Below are 23,230 nucleotides of genomic sequence, written 5' to 3'. Positions count from 1 at the left end.
GGAGGTTCACCCAAAATAACCTCTTTGCTATGGGTTCACCCAAAATTATGGTGTGAATTTTTTATTTATTATTTATATTATTTATATATTTATATTATACTTATTTATTTTATATTACTAATATCGATTACTGTAGGGCGTAACGCTTTAATTTCAGTGTTTATGTCTTCATTAAAAATTGTGTTACTTTTAGTTTAAAATTGTAAATTGTATTTATTTTATTTCATTGGTGCTTTTAAATTTTTAAATCTGTTTATGCAGTTTTGACCTCATCGCTGTTCATTATCTTCATTTCGTAATCATTGCCTACAAATTCAGAGAGGAAATTATGTTTGTCACGTCTGTAATGCAAATAGGTGGCTATTATTTCTTCAGGATCATATTCTGTTCCTTGTGCCAAAAATCGATTAATATGGTTGGTTGTTATTTGACCAAGCCAGTAATTTTGTAGTTTTGTTTGTTTAATGTCCATGGATTGGATTCTTTGCATCCATTTCTTTTATTTGACCGAGAAACGGTTTGGATTTTCTTTAATGGCAGTACTAAATTTTTTCCTATTGAAGTTTGTTGTTTGGAATTTATAATAATAATAATAATAATATAATAATAATATTTTTCAAGTATAATATAGATTTAGTATCTTAGTGGTGTTTTTATTATTTTTATTTAGGAGATATTGAAAAATGGGGAATGGATTGTTGACGTTTGGGTTCTTAAAGAACATTTAGTGACATGTAATATTTCTAACATATATTTGTCACTGCGGTTGTTGCGGCTGATTACAGCCACCATCACAAATGAGCCTTCAAATGTTTTATGGTTTTTTTACAATATTCACAATGTGTGCTAAGTAACCTACGCTTTATTTTTCAAGACTGTTCCGTTTAAATCATTTGTTTTTCTATTGTTTGCAGTGCCACCTAGTGTAGAGTTTGTATGGCAGTTACATCTTTATAAACTTTACAAACACGACACAGCACTGTGTTACCGACTAATATTTGTTTAAGCAGATCAACTGTGCTTAAATTTATATAAGCTTGATTTATATTAACAATCTACTATATTGTTATTAATTTAAGTAACAGAATTGTGTGATGTAATATATTACAATATGCAAAGTCTATTTTTTTATTTTTCTTTTTTATTCTATTATAAATTGAATTATATATAATTATCAACTTATAGTTCATGTATTCAATAATTAAAGCCGTGTGCGAGTTCGAACAAATTGAATTAAAATTAATTTCAGAGCGATTTTTTGCACTGCAGTTGTTTACACTTATATATTATTTTTCTGTTGAAAGTTTTTAAATTTATTTATTTATTAAACATCTTACAAAATTTTCATTATGGTAATAGCTATTTTATCTAATTTTCCTTACTCGAAATTCTGATAAATACCAACATAATTTACTATTTCCCTCAATTTACCATCAATTTACTCGAACTTGCACACTGCCTAAACTCATATACTCTGAATGAGTTATGTTCATTCAGATTATACGTCATATGTAATGTCATAAAATCTTTATTTTAAATTGATTAATATAAAATATATTAAATTTTATAATCACCAAAGGTGGATATTTTATGGATCCAATCAAACCAAATCACAGAAAATACCTTGTAAGGCTTTGATATCTTAAATAGAATCTCCTAAATAATAAATAAATATTAACAATGTTTGTAACTAATTAGTATTTAACTTATTTACCATATTTTTGACATTGTAACATAATTTACAATGTAGAAATATTAGCAGATTTGTTCGGATATATAATCACCATTTCAAGCAAAATGTCATATAAATCTCGACAGAAATATCACACAGTGTAAGCATAGCAAACTAATTAATATCAATATCATTACCGACAGACAGACCACTCATGATTATTTGATTTCATTAATCTTTATATATGTTGAATCTTACTGGAGCAGTTTTCACAATTGTAACTTAAGTTTCCAAACTGAATTAGGTCAGCAATGTTCATGACTTAAGCACGACTTAAGTATTGAAACTTACGTGGTGAATTTAAAACGGCCTTTAGTGTTATAATTAGTATTAAGAAACTAACCAACAGTTGTTTAAAATAAAAACCAAAATACTTTATTTAGTATAAAATAATACCAAAATTCGTATTATTTTCGAAATTGCCTGCAAATAAAATTTTGTGTTTTAATCAAGAGTTAGACAAACATCTTTTTAAATAAATAATAACTGTAATAAGTATAAATAGTTTGTAAATTGCATATATGTTTTTAATATAAGGAATTTTCCTGATGAAGGCAAAAGCGAATTTGTCGAAATAGATATAGAAATATACTAAAAACAATGATCGAAATAAAAGTTAAAATTGTGAAAAAACAAAAGCAACTTTAAAATCCTTCTAAAGTTTAACCAATTTAGAAATATTGTTTCTAAAACATACAAAATAATTCCTATGTGACTCAAACATAAATATCTTGCTAAAGTTTAGCCACTGTAGAAGTCGAGTTATATACTTCATTGTTAAATCGAAACTAGATGTAAAACTATAAATATCTGTTTTACAACACTGTGCGAAAGATATTCGAAATTCGAAATCGAACACTTTCTGAACTAGGCAAAACAATCGCTTTGAACAGCTGTGAAGTAAAATTTAACATAATCGGTTTGGACATTAAAGTGATTAATTCGTAAACGTAATTTGGCAGTGAGGTAATCAAAACTTTTTTAATGGAATAAATAGAAAAGCACATATTAAAAAAATATTGTAAGCTCACCACATAAACGCACTTTGTGAAAAATCTTAGTTTATTCATTTTGGAAGTAATGGACAGTCAGGTAATTTACCACCGATTAGATATTTAGTTTCGCTAGTAATAAAAGATTAATTGGTTTAATTAAATATCTAAAAACGTAATCGTAGTAAATCAGACTATTAATTAGGCTTATGATTTTTATATATTAAGAAATGATTTGAGAATGAGTTTATTTTGTAAAACTAATATCAATACTTAAATTTATATATCTACCTATCTTATCGTTTGCATGCTTGGAACTTATTTTTAATAATAATTTGCATGCCTTTAGATAAAAGATAGAAAATATTAGTGGTGATTTAATAATAGAAATATGACAAAATATTGTTGACGATAAAAAAATCACATTTTTATAGTTTTCTCTAGCAATAACGTAGTTGAAAAAAAAAACATAAAAAGAAACTTTTTTAAGTATGTCAAAAGGGGGAACAAAGGTAAACAGAGAAACTAATTCTCACATTACTTACATAGGCAATTAGTAAAATATAAAATTTATTTTCATCATTAACACTTTGTGACGTCAAAATAACAATTATCTCTATCAGCTTATATTTGAAAACATTAGAAAAATGTGAATTTTTTATTAAAATTTTACTTTCACAATATTGAGTGTAAAAAAAACTCAAGTACATGGAACAGATTCTAAAATTTTCTTAGTCAAGAAACTCACTTGGACAAATCTACGCCGACCACTTATTTTTCTTCTGCAAATATTTATTGAATTTAAAACATAATCCATACCTTATTTCCAAGCACTGAGAATAGAAATGCAGAAAGAAAGTCTGATCTAAAATATAATTTTGAAAATATTAAGATTTGTCTCAAAATATTAAAATTTGTATTTTGAGACCCGTACATTATTAAAAAGATATCCATTATTTTTATATCATATTTTGTCAGTATACTGAAATATTGAATTATTCTCCTAAAATGATGTATTGCGCAAATTTTACTTAGTTGAAGTAATTAAAATAAAAAAAGATATGGAAATACTGCAAGATATTCAATTAAGTTTATGTAAATTTAAGTCAAATTCTTATTATTTCTTCTATTTATTTGAAATAATGAGGAATTTGTTTTCGTATTTTGAAAACAATTAAAATAATATACAAAGGCCGAATGTATCGATGACTTCAATTTTTTATTTAAATAAACAATTCATTTTAATCCTACATATATACATATAGTATTCCTACATACATAATATAAAATGGACATTCAATGTTCAGTTCTAATCAAAGCTTACAGGTCTTTCCATATTTAAATACAAAATACCTATAAAGGAAAACATCTAAATTTCGTTTATAAACTTTAAATAAGTTTGATATTTGATTAATTAATTTATTCTATAATAAAAAAAAAACATTTTCATCATCATTGTAAATTTTTTTTATTTGTTCTATTTTAATAAGATAATATATTGTAAAATTGTGTTAAATATATTTATAGTTTAATTTTAAAATTTTAATAAAGTGTTTTAATCAAATTTTTGTCATTTTTTTTTTTCGTTTCTTTGCAGGCACCAGCAGATGGTTACTTATTGGACATAGTTGATAATAAGTGGCGTGAAGAAGAATTACCCTTCGATCAAATTATTGTACCAGCTGAAAAGTTACCTGACCCAGAAGCAGATGGTGGTGATTCGCATTTAACTTTAAGTGAACAGGTATTAAATATTGCATTTGTGTGCCATTACATGCTAAATGCCTTAATTTTTATTGTCTTATTGAAGGAACAAAAATGGACCGATTTGGCCTTAGGAACTTTGGCACCAGAGTCTTCATTATGTGATCAATTAAATCTCACAACTATTTAAATTAATTCAAAAAATCATAAAAATAAAAATTAAAATTAAAATGAATCAACACCTACATTCCCCCACGAAACTCACAGAATTTGCTCGAGACTTTGAAGATGAACCTGAAACGATTTTTGGGCGGTTTGTAAATAAAATACAAAATGCATATAATCAAAGCTATAATACTGTTAACGAAGCTCCAATCTCAACACCAGTACAAGTCTCTAAGTCTGTTTTTTATGCGGACTCGAATGTTGCAAATACAGAAACTACAAATTTAACAAACCAGAATCCCGTTTCTGTAACTACATCTTCGAATATAACAATACCACAAACTTCCAAAAAACTTTCTTCACAAGTTAGTAATGATCCCAGTACAAGTTCTGCAACTAGTAGTAGCAATACTGATGATTGCTCTGCCAAAATAAGCAAGTTGCCCATTGAATCAAACGAAGGTCGTTCCTATGTAAATGTTTTAAAGCGAATAAGTAATATAGTTGCTTCAAAAAATAGTGTAAGTTATTAAGTGATATTATGCATCTTATTAACCTTTGTAACCAAATTGAAATATTTGTAGGATTTACGTAATTATAAAGACACCGATTTGCAGCGTTTTTGGATGCCAGATTCCAAGGCGAAGGAATGTTATGATTGTACACAAAAGTTTTCCACTTTTCGCCGTAAACATCACTGCAGATTATGTGGACAAATCTTCTGTTCTAAGTGTTGTAATCAAGTAGTACCTGGGAAAATTATTAAATGTTCAGGTAAATTAGTTGTATTGCAATGGTATTATGTAATTGGTCAGTTTAAATCAAAACTTACAGGTGAACTGAAAGTTTGCAATTATTGTTCTAAAATAGTACTTAGTTACTTAAAATCACCTAATATAGCAGTCGATTTGCATTCTGACTTGCAAGCATTACAGCAAAATCTTTCGAATAAGTTAGAAGATGCAGAGGAAAGCTCCACTTTAAATGTTTCGCCAACTAATTCTGGTACAATTCGCAAAGCTTCATTTGGTTATCAAGAAGAGCGTTTAGCTATAAATCAAGCAAATATTCTTTCCTTCGACGACCGTAAAAACATACTACAACAGTGTAATTCGCTAATAACATTACATGAGGAAATGTATCGGCTGCTTCCAGCACAAAACTGTGGTGCTGATTTAATTGAATTCTTAATAGCTAACAATAAATCTTCTAATAAAAGCCAGTCAATTGCAACACTGAGTGCTATGCTTGCAGCAGGCTTTCTTCAACCTATTGTACCTGATTCTGAGCAATCGGAGTTTGATGAACAGCTTCATTATAAGTTTTTACCATCAACAAGGTTTGTTTATTATCTTTTGTTTACATAAAAACACATTCACAATTTAATTTAAATAGACAAAAAAGTGAACTAGCGCCATTTGGAGAATTTTCTGACATATCAAGTGCTTCTAGTCCACATTTTGAGGTGAATACTGAACCACGACCAATAAAATCAATTGACGTTTCTCAAAGTTTTCATGGTATGCAGGATATTGAGCTGGAAAACTCAATGCGTTCAACAACAACAACATCAAAACTAATAGAATCCTATTGTGATCATGAGGAGCAATTACTAACTCAAATGCTACGTACTTACAAACTAGATTCGCGTTGGATGGAGGTACTAACACCATTATGTAGTCGTGCGGCAAATCATTTTAAACCAGAATACTGTAGCAACGATCTAATGGATATACGGAATTATGTTAACTTTAAAAAAGTACCAGGGGGTAAAAGACAAGAATGTACAATTGTTGGCGGAGTTGTTTTTTCTAAAAATGTTGCACATAAAGATATGGCTACACGTGTAGATCAACCTCGTATTCTTTTATTGCAATGCCCCATTGTGTACGAGCGCATAGAGGGCAAGTTTGTTAGCATATCAACAGTATTATTGCAAGAAAAAGAATATCTTAGCAATATGTGCGCACGAATAATGAGTTTTAAGCCAAATGTAGTTTTAGTCCATAAAAATGTGGCAGGCATTGCACAAGATATATTACGATCTAAAGATATTACTTTGGTTTTGGATGTTAAACTTTCAGTAATGGAACGTTTGGCACGAACTCTGCAATGTGATATAGTTCCATCTATAGAATCAAATATAACAAAACCAAAGTTGGGACTTTGCGATGCCTTCTACATAAATAGTTATAGTGATGGCAGTGGTACAAGTAAAACTCTAATGTTCTTTGAAAAATTAAAGTGCCCACGTGGATATACTTGCTTACTACGCGGTGGCAACAACAAAGAACTAGCGTTAGTAAAAAAGGTCGCCTCATTTTTGGTTTATGCGAGGTAATTAAATTCATATTTTAAATGATTTGTTTAATATATATGTGCTTTATTTATATTGGAATAGATATAATTGGCGTCTAGAAATGTCATTTTTGCTTGATGAATATGCTCAGCCTTTGACACCCAAGCCACCTATTTTCGATTCAAAAGAACCAACTCCAGAAGATGAAAATGCTAACACTTGTATTATGAAAGATGATGAACCACAATTGCGTTCTGGAATATCAAAACAGATTAAAGAGCGAAAATCAGAAGACAAAATAATTACAGTTGTAACAGAAAATGTTTCGGATTTCACTGATCCCTTACGTTCTACGGCCATTATATCAGATAAAGCCTCACCAGATAATTCGGTTGGTGAACTAGCTGTTGAAACACGTTACGATAATCGGTTCCGCAATGGTTTAAGTTCAACAACCCTGTCTGTTAGTCCTTTTCTTACCTTTCCATTACCGTATCTTGAAACTGAACAAGGTAGGAATTGTTCATTACGTTCACTCTTTCCAACAGAACTATATTTCTCAAAACTGTGGTCAACTAACTGTGCTAGTAACTGCAATAATAATAATTTTAATCTGTCGGAAAACACAGAAACTTTCAAAATGTGTAGTGAATCGCTAATAAAACCACCGCATCCATTTTTGGAAATGAAGATAACAGCACCAATAGAAAATCGTAAAATACAAACTTTATTGGCAGAATTTCGAGCTAATGGAAGTCGATATCCTATTAAGAAAAAAAGTAAGTTATAATTCATAATTCATATATTATTTAAAAAAGAAAAAAGTACAAAATAGCAATCTTCTAGAATTTAAGTTACTAAAGCGTCGAGAATCTTACCAATGTCCGCAAAAAATTAGCGATGATCATGTGTACAAAGATGCTTTGGAGTTACAAAATCATCAACGCTTGCCTGTGCTTTTTTGTATGTTCTATTTTAATCCCAAAGCTGTTTCGTCTTTTTGTACACCTCCAATATTACTTCATATGAAATTTTATGGTCAGCAGGACATAATGTTGGGACAATTTCTAGAGCGCTATTGTTCTCATTTCTCTTCCATATGTACTCGTTGTAACTTACCTGATTTGGGTCATGTGAGAAGGTAATTGAGAACAAATAATAATTATTAAATAAATTATTAAGAATATAAATTATAGATATGTACATTCCATGGGATCTGTAGAGGTATTTCTTACTGAAGATAGTATGAAAACTGATCCAAATCGTATATATTTTTCTGCTTGGTGTACAAAATGTAAAGAAGTAACACCAAATGTTCCATTATCTGATAATACTAAATACTTATCTTTTGCGAAATATTTGGAGTTGCGTTTTCATGGTCACGCGTACAAAAAACGACCACTAGAGTCAAATAATGAAGACTTGGAGTTAAGTCCCAAATGTGAACATTCTATTCATCGAGATTATATTCATTGCTTCAGCTATCGAGGAGTATGTGCAAAATTTCAGTATACTTCCATTGAAGCCTGGGAAATCGGACTTCCTGCACTATTAATGAATGTAACATACCCAAGAAATTTTGACCATTTTAAAACGCTTGAAGAAATAAAAGGTTTTTCAATGAAAGGTCATGAAATATATACCAGAATTCACGAACGCATTGCTGACTTAGCTATTGACGATGAAAATTCGCCGCTAGTAGCAATCTTTAAAACTGAGCTTAGTAAGGATCAATTTAAATTCAAACAACAAGTGGAGATTGTACAAACACTACTTACAGATCCCAAAGCTAATGCTCACGATATTAATGACTCTTTACTTATGTCAAAACGCATATTGGCAGAAAGCATAGATTTATGGGACCCACGTTTACAAGAAATAACAATTGCTCAAAAATCGGCGACGAAACAACAGAATATAGATGCAAGCACCATTTGCACAGAAGATTTACGACCAAATCAATTAGATATTTCGCCAACCATTCCTGATGTCAGCATACCTCCTACTGAAATAGGCTGTGAGAAATTATCACAATTAGGTGATAATAACGACGCAGACAATAATACTAATCAGTCAAGTGTTGACAAGAAAAATTTAGTAGATCAGTTGGCAATATCCACGGCATCCTCTGATAAAAAAACAATTAAACAAATTTTAAGTCAACTATTGCCTTCAGTACCGCATGCTTCAAATTTGGAATCACCATTTACTTCTCAAGAACATTATGTATTACCCTTAGGAGCGTTTCCAATACTAGTTCATGAACAAGATTTAAGTTCTGTAATTGCATATTCCCTAACTTCTTCTGATTACCTTCGGTTAATTAACAATTCAAATGGTTTGATATATGAAAACAATGACTCAGAGGCCAATATTGCAACAGGTGGAAATTGTGGCACGGGAAATCAATCAAGTCCAAATACTAAGAGAAAGTCACAAGAAAGGTAATGTACTTGTATTAGAAGAATTATTTGTAAATTTTTATTTATTACCTATATATATTTTGGTTGTCTAATTTCTAAAAATCAGCGGATCAGTGTATATTTATCAAGAGCGTGATGAAAATGTGAAAGAAAATATACCAAAAGTGCATAACAGTCATACAAACTCAAATAGCTCATCACACTGCAATGATGAAGAACGCAAGAATCCGAAGCATAATTCGGAAATAGACATAACATTTCAGGAGCACAACACACAATTTTCTTGTAAAATATATTTTCCCAGGGAGTTTGATTTGTTGCGCGCGAAGACGTTTAAAGTTCCAAAATTAGAAAAATCACTTTATAAAGAACTCGAACAAAGTAAAAAACGTGAGGAACTGAAAGTATCACAGAGTAGAAGTGGACCAGAAATAGAGTTAGTGCGAAAGCCAAGCGATGCATGTAAGAGCCTAAATACCAACCCCAACAAAGATGATAAATTCTTATTGCAAACAGAAGTAGAGTTGTCCCGTAACGCGTTTGCACGTTCTTTATGCAGTAGCGTTCAGTGGGAAGCAAGGGGCGGTAAATCAGGATCCAAATTCTGTAAAACTTTAGGTATATATTTAAAAATTTATAACTGAAAGTATAGTTAAGAGATATTTATCATTTAAGATGACCGATTTGTGTTGAAGGAAATGTCGAAAACCGATATAAATATTTTCGAAAATTTTGCACCAAATTATTTTGAATACATAGCAAAGTGTCAACAGCAAAATCATCCAACGCTGTTAGCTAAAATTTTTGGAGTCTATAAAGTTAGCGTTAAGAAGAAGGAGTAAGAATTATTAATAATTAATCTATTTTTTTTTTATTTATTTCATTCTAAATTATTTTAAATTTGAAGCTCCTATCAAGAGAAAACTTTACTCGTAATGGAAAACCTATTTTATGGTTGTGATATAAAAAGCAAGTTTGATTTGAAAGGATCCGAAAGAAATCGATTGGTGGATCCGTCAAATAAAACTGGAGAAACTGTCCTGCTTGATGAAAATTTTGTGCAAAGTTAGTATGATATTAATAAGTAATCTAAATGTTCAAATTTTTGAAATATATAAATGTATCTTAGTTAAATATATATACATAAAATGTTTTTATATGTATGTACGAATGTATATACAAACATAACTATTTATGTCCATAAAGAAAATATTTTCATTTTTTGCGATAACAATTTAATTCTAAACCCTTAATTTTCCTTTTTTATGGATATTCCACGTAGTATATTTTATTTTTAAAAAAAACTTTACATAGTCTATTATGTCTCTAATAAAACTTTTATTATTGTAATTGTTAATTTGTGGTAAAAATAAAGAAGAAACGGGTTTGAGAGCAGTATATAGGAACAAATCCTATAATATGTATTAGTGCTTCAAAGAGTTCAAGTATTACGATTTAGCTTGGGATTCATCAAATTTAAAAATTTAAATTAACATTTTACATCCACTAGTTTCTTTATACATTTATTAATAGATCGAATAATAAATAATACTTAAATATTTATAAATATATAAAACTTTACCTTTAAAATCATGAATATGGTTACCTTTTCTTGGCTTTGAGACGTTTCATATTCAGATTTATTTATATACACTTATTACTAATAGTAAATTAGTACTTATTACTAATAGTAAATTAGTACTTATTACTAATAGTAAATTAGTACTTATTACTAATAGTAAATTAGTACTTATTACTAATAGTAAATTAGTACTTATTACTAATATTAAATTAGTACTTATTACTAATAGTAAATTAGTACTTATTATTAATAGTAAATTAGTACTTATTACTAATAGTAAATTAGTACTTATTACTTATAGTAAATTAGTACTTATTACTAATAATAAATTACTTTTATTTTTGATAAAATTGACATCGCAAATCAATCTAAATATGAATGTTAATTCTTCTTCACTTGGGTATCTAGACAAAGAACTGTTAAACACTACCGTTAAACATTCCACGATTGAAAGGGTAGTATGACGATATGGGTTGTCTGTCGTTATGTTTATTAGTTGCTACACTACCCTGTGAAGTTTAGAACTAATTGCTATATTAAACAACATTTTTGATGCCTCGATGCATATGAAGTTCGTTAATTAAGGAATTGTTTTCGAATACTACATAGCGTAGATATAAAAAATAATCTATATAAACTTACTCTATTAATAAGCTTGAAAATGACAATTCGTAGAATCTCATGGTTTGGTAAAATTTCAATAAGGTCAATTAGTACAAGTGGACAATTTACAAGTTATATTGCGGTTTAAGGACGTAGAAAACAATTTTTGTAGTCAATTTGCTTCAGGTCACGAAAGTAAATTCGAATATGTAGTTGCTATACTAATCCACATACATACATTATGAAATTTTAACAAAATTAAATCTAGATCTATTTTTTAACTATAATAAATCTTAATATTTATAATACTTTCAGTGTCTTGGTCAAAACCTCTGTATGTGCTTTCACATAGCAAAGCTGTACTGAAAGATGCCATTAATCGGGATTCCACATTTTTGGGAAAGAATTATGTAATGGACTATTCACTCTTAGTCGGTTTAGATAACAACAATGGCTTACTTGTATTAGGTATAATAGGTAAATTTGAAAACAATTACTGTGTATACAAACTTGTTCTCATAGCAGTTATCTTTAATAGATTACATCCGCACATACACTTTTGACAAAAAAGTCGAATCGTTTGTGAAACAAAAAATGACACTTGGCAGCACTGGAAAATTACCTACTGTTATACCACCTGAACAATACAAACAACGTTTTGCAGATGCTATGGATCGTTATTTCTACACAGTTCCCGATCGTTGGGAAGGTCTATCGAAAATTTGATATTTAAATAATTTCTAAAAACGTGGAAATTTAAAATGAAAAGATATTTGTTTACTCAATTATGTTTTTAACTGTTTGAATTATGTTTCTTATATGTATTTATTAAGTGCACATGAACTCATTTTATTTTTAAAGAATATTTAACTAAAATATAAAATTTTTATTGATATTTTTATTCCTGATTTTTGAATTAAAAATAAATATGAAATAGCTTTTATATTTAGAACCATAACCAACGAGGAAATAAGTGTGTCTGCCCTAACTGCAGCTATACCCCCCATGACATCGGCCATCTGTTCTCTTGTCCCTCTACGTACACAACTCGTAGTCCAATTGACCTTTGGACTCACTCTGGGTTTCTGCGGCTGATCCCGAGTTGATTTCAATTATTATCGTCCCCACCTTTCCTCCTATAAACACCACCCTTCCACATCCCAATCCATGTATTCGTCTTGTAATCCTTACATGTTATCTGCTTTTCAGATACCGCCGGGTTACAACAACAACAACAACAGGAAACAAGTGTCGTTAGTGGAATCACAACTATTTCTCTGCCAATCACCCTCATTTGCAATCAAAGCGGAGTTTAAGGAAATGTGGTATAGAACAATAAATTAATTTGCACAATTACTTATTTATTTACGAATGTTCTGATAATAATTAAGCATTCCAATTTCGAACCATAGAAATGTGTAACGAGCGACGGCTTCCGGCTCTGAATTATTTTACCCTTGACCTGAAAGCAGGTCGACTGCGTATGCCCATGAAAACTATGAGCATCAACTGAATGGCGTGTTTATTACAAAACAAGAGAAAATGATGGTTCGAAACAACAAGTAAATAACTCGATAACTGGAAATAGTGAGTGAGAGGAATGTAATAAACCAATAAAATTTTATTTACAGAACTATTTCGTTTCTGACAAAATTTCGTAATGTTATTTTAAAAACACATTGTACATACCATACCTTCACAAACAGTTACAGTTTTAATATTTTTTTATATTTTAAAACATTTATTCATTTATTTGAATTTAATTCAAGTTTTTTGGGGTCATTGCGTGTGAGATAAGTGAAATTCTTAAGGAATAATTGTGAGCGCACCTTTTAACGTGCATGCACACATAAACTCAAACGGAAATGCAAAACTGAGGAGTTTGTTGCCTCCGACCGAGAATGATAGTAAAGACTTCAAAATGATAGAACAGCAAACGTAGAAACGAATTAGGTTAATTCCAATGAAGAATGAATAATAAATTCGTTTTGGAGGTAACTTGAAGAGTTTGTGTTTGAATAAATTTAAAATGAAGTGTGTTTTGAAAAGCTTTATAAAAGTAATTTGAATTTCATAATTGCAATATGAAACAAATCATTAAATTTAAAAACTTCGACGTATCAGCATGGCACAATTACCCAATACTATCAATTTTTTTGACTAACGACATTTAATCGTTCATAGTTTTAATTCCATTAATTCTATCAACTTTTTTGACTAACTTAAATGTCGTTCATAGTTTTAATAATAAATTAACTTAGAATCTAAGAAAAAAATACTTTTCTGATTTTATTTACCCGTTGTATATATATTTCTTACTCTACTTCTAATTTATTAAACCAACTCTATAAAAATTGTCCAAGGTAATATATAGTAAAATCAAAACTAATTCCACACATAGATCTATTATTAGAAAACGTCTGAATGAAATCATTTAGAGCGTGATCTTAAAAACTTGGCGTCTTAGGCAAAAGCAAATTTCAACCTTGAGATCAGCAGTCAAAACTCCATGTAAAACTATCATCAGTTACTCAGATTAGGAAGTTAAACGAAATCTGTTAATTTGGGTAATTGAACTTTATTTATAAATAATTTTATTTTAAAAAATAAAATATTGATAGAAATATTGATAGAATAAAAAACTAAAATAACAAATAGGTTTTTCGAACAGTAGTGAACTACAACAACAAAATTTCATTTTTACATTATTTTAATTAATTGAATTTTTGGCTAACCATACCAAAATACCCACCATCAGTGGTCTTGGAAATAATTCTTGTATTTAATTATTCGCAAATAATTTTTTGTGCCCTGCCAAATTTTTAGCTCAGAGTCAGCGTGTCCTTAACCAACAAACCCAAAACCGTACTTGACTTGTAAGTTCGCACCTTTTTCTGGAGTTTTGTTAATTTGCTGATAAAGTTCATTAATAAATTCACTTGCTGTGTTTATATTAGAACGAAATCATAAACCAGCTTTAGATTCATTAAATTAATTAATCATATTTTTATTTTTACTTGTTAAATTTCAATACTATTCTGTTTGTAGAAGCATAACAAATAAAATTTTATTTTCCAATTAAAAATTTTGTCTAACGCCCAAAAAACGTAGTAAAGAGTAAAATAAGTAGAACATAAAAAACAATCAAAATCCTTTCAAGTTGATGTTATTGGTTCAATCAGCTTTGATTTTGAAACTACCTTAGATCTTGAAAAATTGTGTGGAAGTATAGATTGTCTATATCAAATAGAAATATGAAATATAGAAGCATAGAAGCGCGCGCGCACTGAAGGCTTAAATTATTAAAGCTTCACCTGACTAAGTATTAAACTTATACGAGGCATATATGAAAGGAGTGTACTCACAAATGACGCCAACTATTCGACCACATATACCTACATCTAAATAGGCACATATTCTCATGTCAAGCTCACTCATTTCTCTTCGTGTCGCGTTAGGATTTAGTTCAGTTTTACACCTGACGCGATTCAGTCGTAAATTCATTGTACAAATTTTAATAAATTTTGCGCGAAGTGTTTTTAAATCGTGTACGCTACAGTCGATCAACATAAAGGCTTAGACTAGACACTGATGTTATACTCGAATTATTATTTTAGTTTCGCTTTGAAACGGAATGCTTTGAGTCTTCGAGATAAATTTATTTAAGTTATTTAAAACATATTTAAAGATCTGCAAGTCAGCATTATTTTATACATTATCTAAAAAGTATTGAAAAAGAAATATGACTGTGAATTGGAATAATAAAAAACGGTAGGAATGTTGTATAATTAATAAAACTAATATAATTTATTTATATACATATGTATCAGTATATTATTTATTTTTTATATGAATAATCAGTTCCATTTTGTATATAATAGTATCAAAAGTTGTAACCCAATCAAATTACTTCTTTTTTAAAATTAAGTATAGATTTCTATGACTTATGGCTAGCTTAACAATAAGCTGTCAGTTATCGTTTTATCTATTTATATATTACACAAAGTTTATCTAATATATTTTCATTATTCTTTAGTTAATAGTATAACGAACTTTTTCATTGTATATTCATTGTATGTATTTGCACTAAGTTTGGCATTGACTGATTGCATAAACTAAATGAAGGGGTTTATTTCGTAATTGATATTCATAATTCAAGTAAACTATTGCCGTGTTTTTTTATAACGCTATACACTATACTATATAACGCTATATAGATACTATACACACGCTATGCTATACTTTTTTATTTATATAAATACATTTTTTATTTGAGATATTTGGATATTCTCGGAAAAGTTGTGAGAATTTGTGTTTATTTATTTTTGTAAAATTCCAACGTTACCGAGACATAAGGACTGATTTTTTTTGTATTCAGTAAAACATCAGCTGATTCTTATTATTATAAAGTATTGCACAAAACTTTATTGAATTTAAAAATTAGTGTTTGATCAAAATAATGAATAAAGAAATATAAATACAAATAAATAGTTAAATAAAGTTTACTTTATTTAACTTAAATTTATCTGTAATTTTTTGCTTTTATTTAAGTCAGTTGAATTTTACGACTATACCGAAAAGAATAAAGGACATGTGAATGTCCTCGTCTATCAATTTACGACGTTACACAATACGCAATTACCGAGCTATGTCTGCTTTATGTTAAGAATTTTGAATGAATATATGTAAATATTTAATCAACCGATACAATTTAAGAAGTTTTGATACGGTTCTATTTTTTGGAACATATATAAAGAAAGATGAGAAAGTTTATAGATTTTAGAAAAAATTCAATTTTTTTATCGTTATGTTTTGAAAAATTATTATCCACCTTACAGATTTACGATTGGAGCTAGGCATATTTCACATTTCATAATAACACACTATATGTCTACTAAAACAGGGAATGGTTAATAATATAGAGTATAGATGATTTTTATAGACCACTACTATGATAATCTTTGTGACATTTCTAGAAACACCGAAAGAATTGTAAGCACAAAAAAAAATTGAATGAATCTCTTAAAAAAAAGCTAACTACAAACTAAACCTGTTTCTAGAATTCGGGAAGCACCCCTAACTTATGTTCGCACTATATTAAATATTTACCAAAATATTCACCAACTTTAGACATGCAGTATAGAAACATAGTAAAGCATAAATGTCACACTTACCGCTCGGAACAGTTGTACTTAACTGGGTCACTACGTCACGTGCCTTACTTTTCTAAAGTATTAGAATATATTCCTGATTAGTTTGCTGACCTTGATGCTATATTTGTGTGAACTCTTAGTGAAAGAACAAAATAAACAACAACAAAGCTTAAAGTAAACTTTTCGAGAAAAATAATGGGGTGTGTCGCCATATGTTAGTAGGAATGAGCTTCATTCCTTAAGCAAATGAAATGCCATTTAACCATTTTGCATACAATTACGGTAGGAAAAGTGCGGCACGCAAACTTCGTTAGCAATTAAAATTCAAGTCAGATTTGTAAAGGTTTAAATGATTAGAATCTTTAAGACAGAGAGAGAATAATGCAACTTGCAAAAATAAATTGAGGTATTTTCAGTTTAGTTCAAGGCTGCACTTATATTACTTTGGGACCGAGCATTGTCATCAGGTTAGATTTTTACTCTTACCATACATGGTTCATGGAATATATGAGAAATAACTGAATAATAATGTTAAAAATATTTTTAACGTTTTAATTATAAAAAAAAAATATAAACAAATTTATTATTTTGGTCAACAAACTGAAAACATATAAGGAGGTCCGGAGTCCAGTACCTACTGAGCTTAACTCTAAACTAATATATTTAGGTAAGAATATTTGCTCACCAAATTAATTTCTCCTAGAAGACTAGAAAATGCTTTATGAGTAGCTCTGACTTAAAGGTTTAAAGTAGTTTGGTCAACAAACTGAAAACATATAAGGAGGTCCGGAGTCCAATACCTACTGAGCTTAACTCTAAGCTAATATATTTAGGTAAGAATATTTGCTCACCAAATTAATTTCGACGAGAAAATGCCTTATGAGTAGACGTGACGTAAAGGTTTCTATTATATTAGCGAACATATGTATGAGTTTCTGAAAAGTAAGTTAGTTAGTGCTTGAATAAAAACTTAGTTATAAGAGATATATTATAAAACTATGAATAATTTTATATGCTGCCCCCATTTCATTATATTTTTAATGTATTATTTTTACTCATCAATTATGTATTTACTGTTTATATCCATGATTGTACGAGTATTTACTGTTCAGGAATTTGTAAAAATCCCATTAACTTTTTATGTTCCCTGGCAATGGAAGAAAAATTATTTCACTGGTGACCTTTTTTCAACAATAAAGAAATTATTTACTTGATATTTCGCTGGCAAGGAGCAATGCCAAGGCGACCATTGCTATTTAGTTTGTTTCTGTATTCTAGTAATTTCAGAAGAGCTTATTTGCAGAAATTTTCAAGAACATAACTTTTAACTGTTTCTAGTGAATATATTTATATTTTAAATAAACATTTTAGTGGCAGTTTCGATTGGAATTGTTCAGTTTCGGAGCCAGATCTAACAAGGGGTAAACTCTTTATATTATTAGCCATGGAATATATATGAAATAATTTATGTTACAACAAATTTAGATACGAAAAAATTCGAAAACCGTTTCGCTATTAAACATCCATTTGAATACATTTCTGTGGACGATTTAAAATTTTTCAGACGTAAAAGACCGCCAGGTATGTCGTTAAAACAAACATCAAAATAATATTTAATATCTACTATTAATATCAAATATAAGAGTAAATGTTTTTTTCTCATATATGTTTAAAAATGTTCAGACTTACACACCAAAAGTGGAATCTGTCTTTTCAATATCGACGAACCACCTATTTCGTTCGGTTCACTTAAAACAGAATACAGAAAAAATTTTGAGCATTTCCAATTAACAGACCGACCAGGTCTTTCTAGACGTGCCACTTCATTATATTTAGAAGGTTTTATGCATCACAAGTCAGAACACCAGGAGCAATACCACTGGTTTAAGCCAGAAGATTGGCAAAGGTTGGTGTTGTCGAAACTAAAATTAATTTATACTTTATACTTCATTTAAAACAAAAATTATTTTTAGTTGCCGTTCTTATCCCATACGTATGCCAGAAAACTTACAAGTTGGTGGAGTGACGAATATGGATCCTGAACATCGTTCTTCTTACATAACTTATCCCATGGTAGATCGCACTGCCAAAATATTGCCTCGAGAAATGTTTCGTATCGAAGCAGATCCTATTGTTAAACATTCAATTAACACTGTCAACTCCCAAAATAAAATGAGTAAAATGAAGGACAATAAGTCTTTTGAGAATGAAAATAAAAATGAACGTACAGTGGAAGATGAACAACAATTTTATCCCCAACAACATATAGAACAAACTAAAAGAACAATTACTCCATCAGAATATAAAAGACAGTATATACAGTATCCAATTGAAAAAGCCCATTCAATACCACAAATAACTCATATTAAAATGCACGGTAAGTTTTATGGTGTGCCAGAGTATCAAGACAGCTTCAAAATGTACGCAAACTATTCAAAAAGTGCACCAATTAAAAAAATAGATAACTTAAATGTATCTGGTGCCGAAGATATGAAAAACGTGGATTTCAATGTAAGTCAACCTGAATATCGAGAACAATATTGCAACCCTCCTAAGAATATTTGCAAAGAAAAGCTACTCAAAACCGGTGATCATTTGCGACCACTTGGAGAGTTCACTAAAGACGTGCCCGAATATCATGAAAGTTTTCAAGATCCACAGGTAAAGGACATACCAGAACGTGGTAAATGTCGTGAACCATATTTACGACTCAAGGGAAAGATCGAATTTAATCCAGAATACCGCAATACCTACTTAGACTTTCCACGTTCCCGACCAATCACCAAAAAGCCAACATCATCCTTTCGCCTGCCTATCTCGAATACAATAACTACCGTAGGAACGAAGACTTCAATGCACTCACCGAAGTATAAAAATAAATCAAACTCACCTAAACATCAAATCAGTGAGGATATTGACCTCAAAACTGATATAACTTTCACACCTGAATATAGGCGAGCACACTACAACTATCAGTTACGCGAGCGAACGCCTGCAGTTGTTACAGGTAACTCCAAGAAATACATACCACCAAAATATGCAACCAAAAAATATACGACGACCTCAACGATTGAAGGAAAAGACATTCAAAAGAAACGTAGTAATCGGTGTCGTCAAACTTCCCTAATAGATGGACACAAACTGCCGAACGAAAGTAACTTTTTTGAAAATGTCGGGGTGAGTGTAAAAAATGCAGCCCAATTCGGAAGACGTGCGTCAGTGTTGAGAAATGCATCTAACTGCCGTGGAAATTCCACAATTATCGAGGGAAATCCAAAGTATATTACTAAATGTCCAAAGAGCAAGTACAGTCCAGATAACCAAGACTCTTTTGTTGTTCTTAATGAACCTTGTAAAGGATCAAATTGGATGAAAAAGTCATGGTACGAGTCATAAAACTTTTTATATATTATATAATAAAATCAAATAAATATTTACAAATTAAAATTTTGCAAAATAAAAATAAAAATTTTGAAGACAAGAGGTTTAAATTTTATCCAATTTTTATTTGGTATTTTTTAGCATTAAAATTTTAACTTTAATTTTTACTTAATTTAATTAATTGTAAAATTTTTCTGTTGTTTTGCTGCATTACTCCATATGCGTTTTGATTAAAATCGAATCCTTCGATTCCCTTTAAAATTTATGTACTAAACTGTCCTAGATAGTCAGATAGGAGTGTCAGGGATACATTCTAAATATCTGTACAAACCGATGCATCATGCAAATATTTTCGTATTCATCATTTTATTATAAGATTAGATGATTCAACAGCACATAACTATATGCAAGTGTCTGCTCTTAAATAAAAAAAAACTAGTAATCTCCTCAAAATATTGATAGGAAATCACCCTTATATACTAAATTTTCCCGTCACTGCTTAGAAAATTATGCATAAAAATAAAACTTTCTCCAAAATACTTTTTGTCACTACTATTCCTTGTCACTATCCAGTTAATGTGTAACAGGTTTTGCGTCTACAAAATCTTCTAGAATCCAGGAATGTAGAAAGTCTTCCTTGGGTACTTTAGATTTGATTAAAAGGTCCGGAAATTTTTAAGAGGTGTGATATTTATATGGTAGTACAAGGGATCACTAGACCTAAATGAATCCCGTTACAATAAAATCAAGCACATTTATGGACTTCGTTAATTGGTATTCAATACAATTTTATAAAAGACCAGTAACAATGTAATTTATATAAGTTATTTATTCTAGTTTACGATTCAGTGGCAGCATGAGATCTCTTAAAGCCGGATGACAAAATATTTCGTATTTTGTTTAATAATATTAAAAACTTTGATGTTTTCAATATTATCTATAACAGCTGACGTTATAATTTAATTTTGTTGGTGGTAAGCAACAGCGGATGAATTCGTTTCTTAAGATTTAAATTATATATAAGGTAAACTCAAATAACAATTTAATATCATATCCAGTATCTTCAACATTGTATGAAATTTATGTTGTATGATGTATGTAATGGATGAAGCTGATTTCATACAAACAGTTTTTAAACGATGTGATTGTTTTTAAATAAATTCCAACAAATTTATAATAAAGATTATTGACTGGACTTTAGAAAATATATATTTTCGTATATCATTAATAAATATATACAACATTAAATCCCTGTGTCCGACTTTTATATTACATGTATGAAACGTGATCGAAATCAAAATAAAAAACTTTGAATATAAAAACTTGTGATCTGTGAATAACTCACTCTCTCTGACACTTCACAAACGTCAAAGAGGTTTTTAAAACAACACTCTATCAAACTTAAATAATATTGACAGTTGCATTTAGTTATCACAATATTTAATGCGTTAAATTAATTTAATTGGGCCTATATCATAATAAACATAGTAATAAAGATAGTAATAATAGTAATAAAGAAGTACTATTGAATTAAAAGTTATTTACTTTTATCCCCTTACTTTAGCACTTTTGTACCTTAAAAATGCCACTGTAAAGCATCTGTGTTAATGTTGTAATAAAAAAATCTTGAAAACTTTATTAAAAATGCTAAAGAAGACCTTAACAAGAATTTAAAAATATTCATAAAATGAAACCCTTGAAGCTTTTGTTAAGAATGTTCCGTTAATATATCTTTTAGCACAACCATCAACAATCAAGAAAAACATAATCTTTCAGACTATCTTACTTGGCGATACTATCTTAATTTATTTGATGAGTTACAATGTTTGTAGCATCTTTAACAAATTATTTTCTTATATTAATATATAATTCAATAGTGAAGCTTCAGCACTACCTAACAGCAACCAAGAAGAACGTATAGTAAGTCCTAACTTCATAGTTCTATCATCTTACCGGACTACCAAATTTAGACTCATATTGAACGAGTGAAGGGTTCAATGAATTTGTGATCAGTTTAGTAAATAGTAAAAAATTACCGCCGACAAAACTTAAGGATGTTCCAACTTATTATATTGAAACTGACTGGAAAATGAAATAAGAATATATTGGAACTTTAAAAATTTTGGAAATAATAATGTTCAATATTATAATAGGCTGTTTATATTTTTAAGTCAATTTTTAATATTTAAGTTTTTTTAATTTATTGCTTCTGTAAAAATGGATTAAGGATCTAACCATAATACGTCAATTAAAATACGCCAATATAATTTCCTAATGTATTATATTTCAAAATGTTTTACATTATATACGGGAAGATATGCTGATCTACAGTCCATCATCAGTTAGAAGATAAATAAATGATAATAATTCTAGTATAGTTAAAGCTTAGTGTGGGGCAGGGATAAACCCCCCAGCCACTAAAGAGTAAAAGTGCGCAATAGCACTAACTCAAATCGCAACAACAACAACAACAACAATATAATATACCAAAGATAAACTTTATATTATCAAACTTATATAAGCAGTCTTTGAACTCTGAAAATGGATTTGTGAACTAACTTTCATTTTTTAAATTAAAAAAAATTTTATATATTTTAAAAAAAATTTTTTATTTTTGATAATTGATATTTTTCACATTTGAGATGTTAGCGACACATCTCAAAAATCATATATATATATTTAATATTTAAGAACTATAACTTTAACAAAGTTCAATATCTAAAAAATGGAAAATGAATGTGTGAAATATGATGATATAGAGAAGAATAAATACGCAGGGAAAGTGTTTGCTGTGTTCACAAGTGGAGGGGATTCACAAGGCATGAATGCAGCAGTTCGTGCATGCGTCAGAGTTGGATATTATCTTGGCTGCCAGGTATGCTATTACCTACTAAATTTTATACTATGAACTCAACGTAGTGTTTTTTTATTATTTTATCTTATAGCCATATTTTATCCATGAGGGATACCAAGGGATGGTAGATGGTGGGGAAAATATAACACAAGCTACATGGCAGTCTGTGTCAAACATAATTCAAAGAGGTGGAACAATAATTGGCTCAGCTCGTTGTAAAGAATTTTTTGAACGATCAGGGCGTCTCAAGGCAGCTAAAAATCTTATTGCAAACGATATTACAAACTTAGTTGTAATTGGAGGTGACGGCTCTTTAACTGGTGCCAATTTATTTCGATGCGA

At 29.5% G+C, this 23,230-nt stretch overlaps 4 protein-coding genes across 4 annotated transcripts; all 4 read left to right on the top strand.

Moving 5' to 3' along the window:
- The first annotated feature begins 2,631 nt into the window (after nucleotides 1–2,631).
- On the top strand, nucleotides 2,632–4,632 carry LOC119686310 (anaphase-promoting complex subunit 13-like). The gene is made up of 3 exons (XM_038100863.1): nucleotides 2,632–2,824; nucleotides 4,322–4,468; nucleotides 4,535–4,632. Exons 1-3 carry the CDS (start codon nucleotides 2,813–2,815, stop codon nucleotides 4,616–4,618), a joined length of 243 nt encoding a protein of 80 aa, XP_037956791.1. The 5' UTR covers nucleotides 2,632–2,812; the 3' UTR covers nucleotides 4,619–4,632.
- Nucleotides 4,633–4,648: 16 nt separating this feature from the next.
- On the top strand, nucleotides 4,649–12,339 carry LOC119686309 (putative 1-phosphatidylinositol 3-phosphate 5-kinase). The gene is made up of 12 exons (XM_038100862.1): nucleotides 4,649–5,114; nucleotides 5,178–5,367; nucleotides 5,428–5,932; nucleotides 5,989–6,930; nucleotides 6,995–7,671; nucleotides 7,739–8,033; nucleotides 8,089–9,336; nucleotides 9,422–9,933; nucleotides 9,991–10,153; nucleotides 10,223–10,380; nucleotides 11,816–11,977; nucleotides 12,039–12,339. The coding sequence occupies exons 1-12, from the start codon at nucleotides 4,659–4,661 to the stop codon at nucleotides 12,224–12,226; spliced, it is 5,496 nt and encodes a 1,831-aa protein (XP_037956790.1). The 5' UTR covers nucleotides 4,649–4,658; the 3' UTR covers nucleotides 12,227–12,339.
- Nucleotides 12,340–17,576: 5,237 nt separating this feature from the next.
- LOC119675131 lies at nucleotides 17,577–20,049 on the top strand. The gene is made up of 4 exons (XM_038086320.1): nucleotides 17,577–17,595; nucleotides 18,139–18,234; nucleotides 18,337–18,559; nucleotides 18,627–20,049. The coding sequence occupies exons 1-4, from the start codon at nucleotides 17,577–17,579 to the stop codon at nucleotides 20,047–20,049; spliced, it is 1,761 nt and encodes a 586-aa protein (XP_037942248.1).
- Nucleotides 20,050–22,646: 2,597 nt separating this feature from the next.
- Nucleotides 22,647–23,230, top strand: LOC119685546 (ATP-dependent 6-phosphofructokinase-like; the record flags this gene model as incomplete). Its single annotated transcript, XM_038099857.1, is given in 2 exon segments — nucleotides 22,647–22,909; nucleotides 22,980–23,230. Coding segments are annotated over 2 exon segments (401 nt in total), but the record flags the coding sequence as incomplete, so codon positions are not given.

This window comes from Teleopsis dalmanni, chromosome 2 (assembly GCF_002237135.1).
Source record: "Teleopsis dalmanni isolate 2A chromosome 2, ASM223713v2, whole genome shotgun sequence".
Taxonomy (NCBI): Eukaryota; Metazoa; Arthropoda; class Insecta; order Diptera; family Diopsidae; genus Teleopsis; species Teleopsis dalmanni.
The sequence above is the reverse complement of the archived record's forward strand: the minus strand, read 5'-3'. Positions and strand labels throughout refer to the sequence as shown.

Coding starts and splice junctions, on each gene's coding strand:
- LOC119686310 (XM_038100863.1), top strand. Junction 4,469..4,534: donor ATTTAACTTTAAGTGAACAG/GTATTAAATATT, acceptor GTCTTATTGAAG/GAACAAAAATGGACCGATTT.
- LOC119686309 (XM_038100862.1), top strand. CDS start 4,659: ATGAATCAACACCTACATTCCCCCACGAAACTCACAGAATTTGCTCGA. Junction 9,934..9,990: donor CAAATTCTGTAAAACTTTAG/GTATATATTTAA, acceptor TTATCATTTAAG/ATGACCGATTTGTGTTGAAG. Junction 11,978..12,038: donor ACTTGTATTAGGTATAATAG/GTAAATTTGAAA, acceptor TATCTTTAATAG/ATTACATCCGCACATACACT.
- LOC119675131 (XM_038086320.1), top strand. Junction 18,235..18,336: donor CAGACGTAAAAGACCGCCAG/GTATGTCGTTAA, acceptor AAAAATGTTCAG/ACTTACACACCAAAAGTGGA. Junction 18,560..18,626: donor AAGCCAGAAGATTGGCAAAG/GTTGGTGTTGTC, acceptor AATTATTTTTAG/TTGCCGTTCTTATCCCATAC.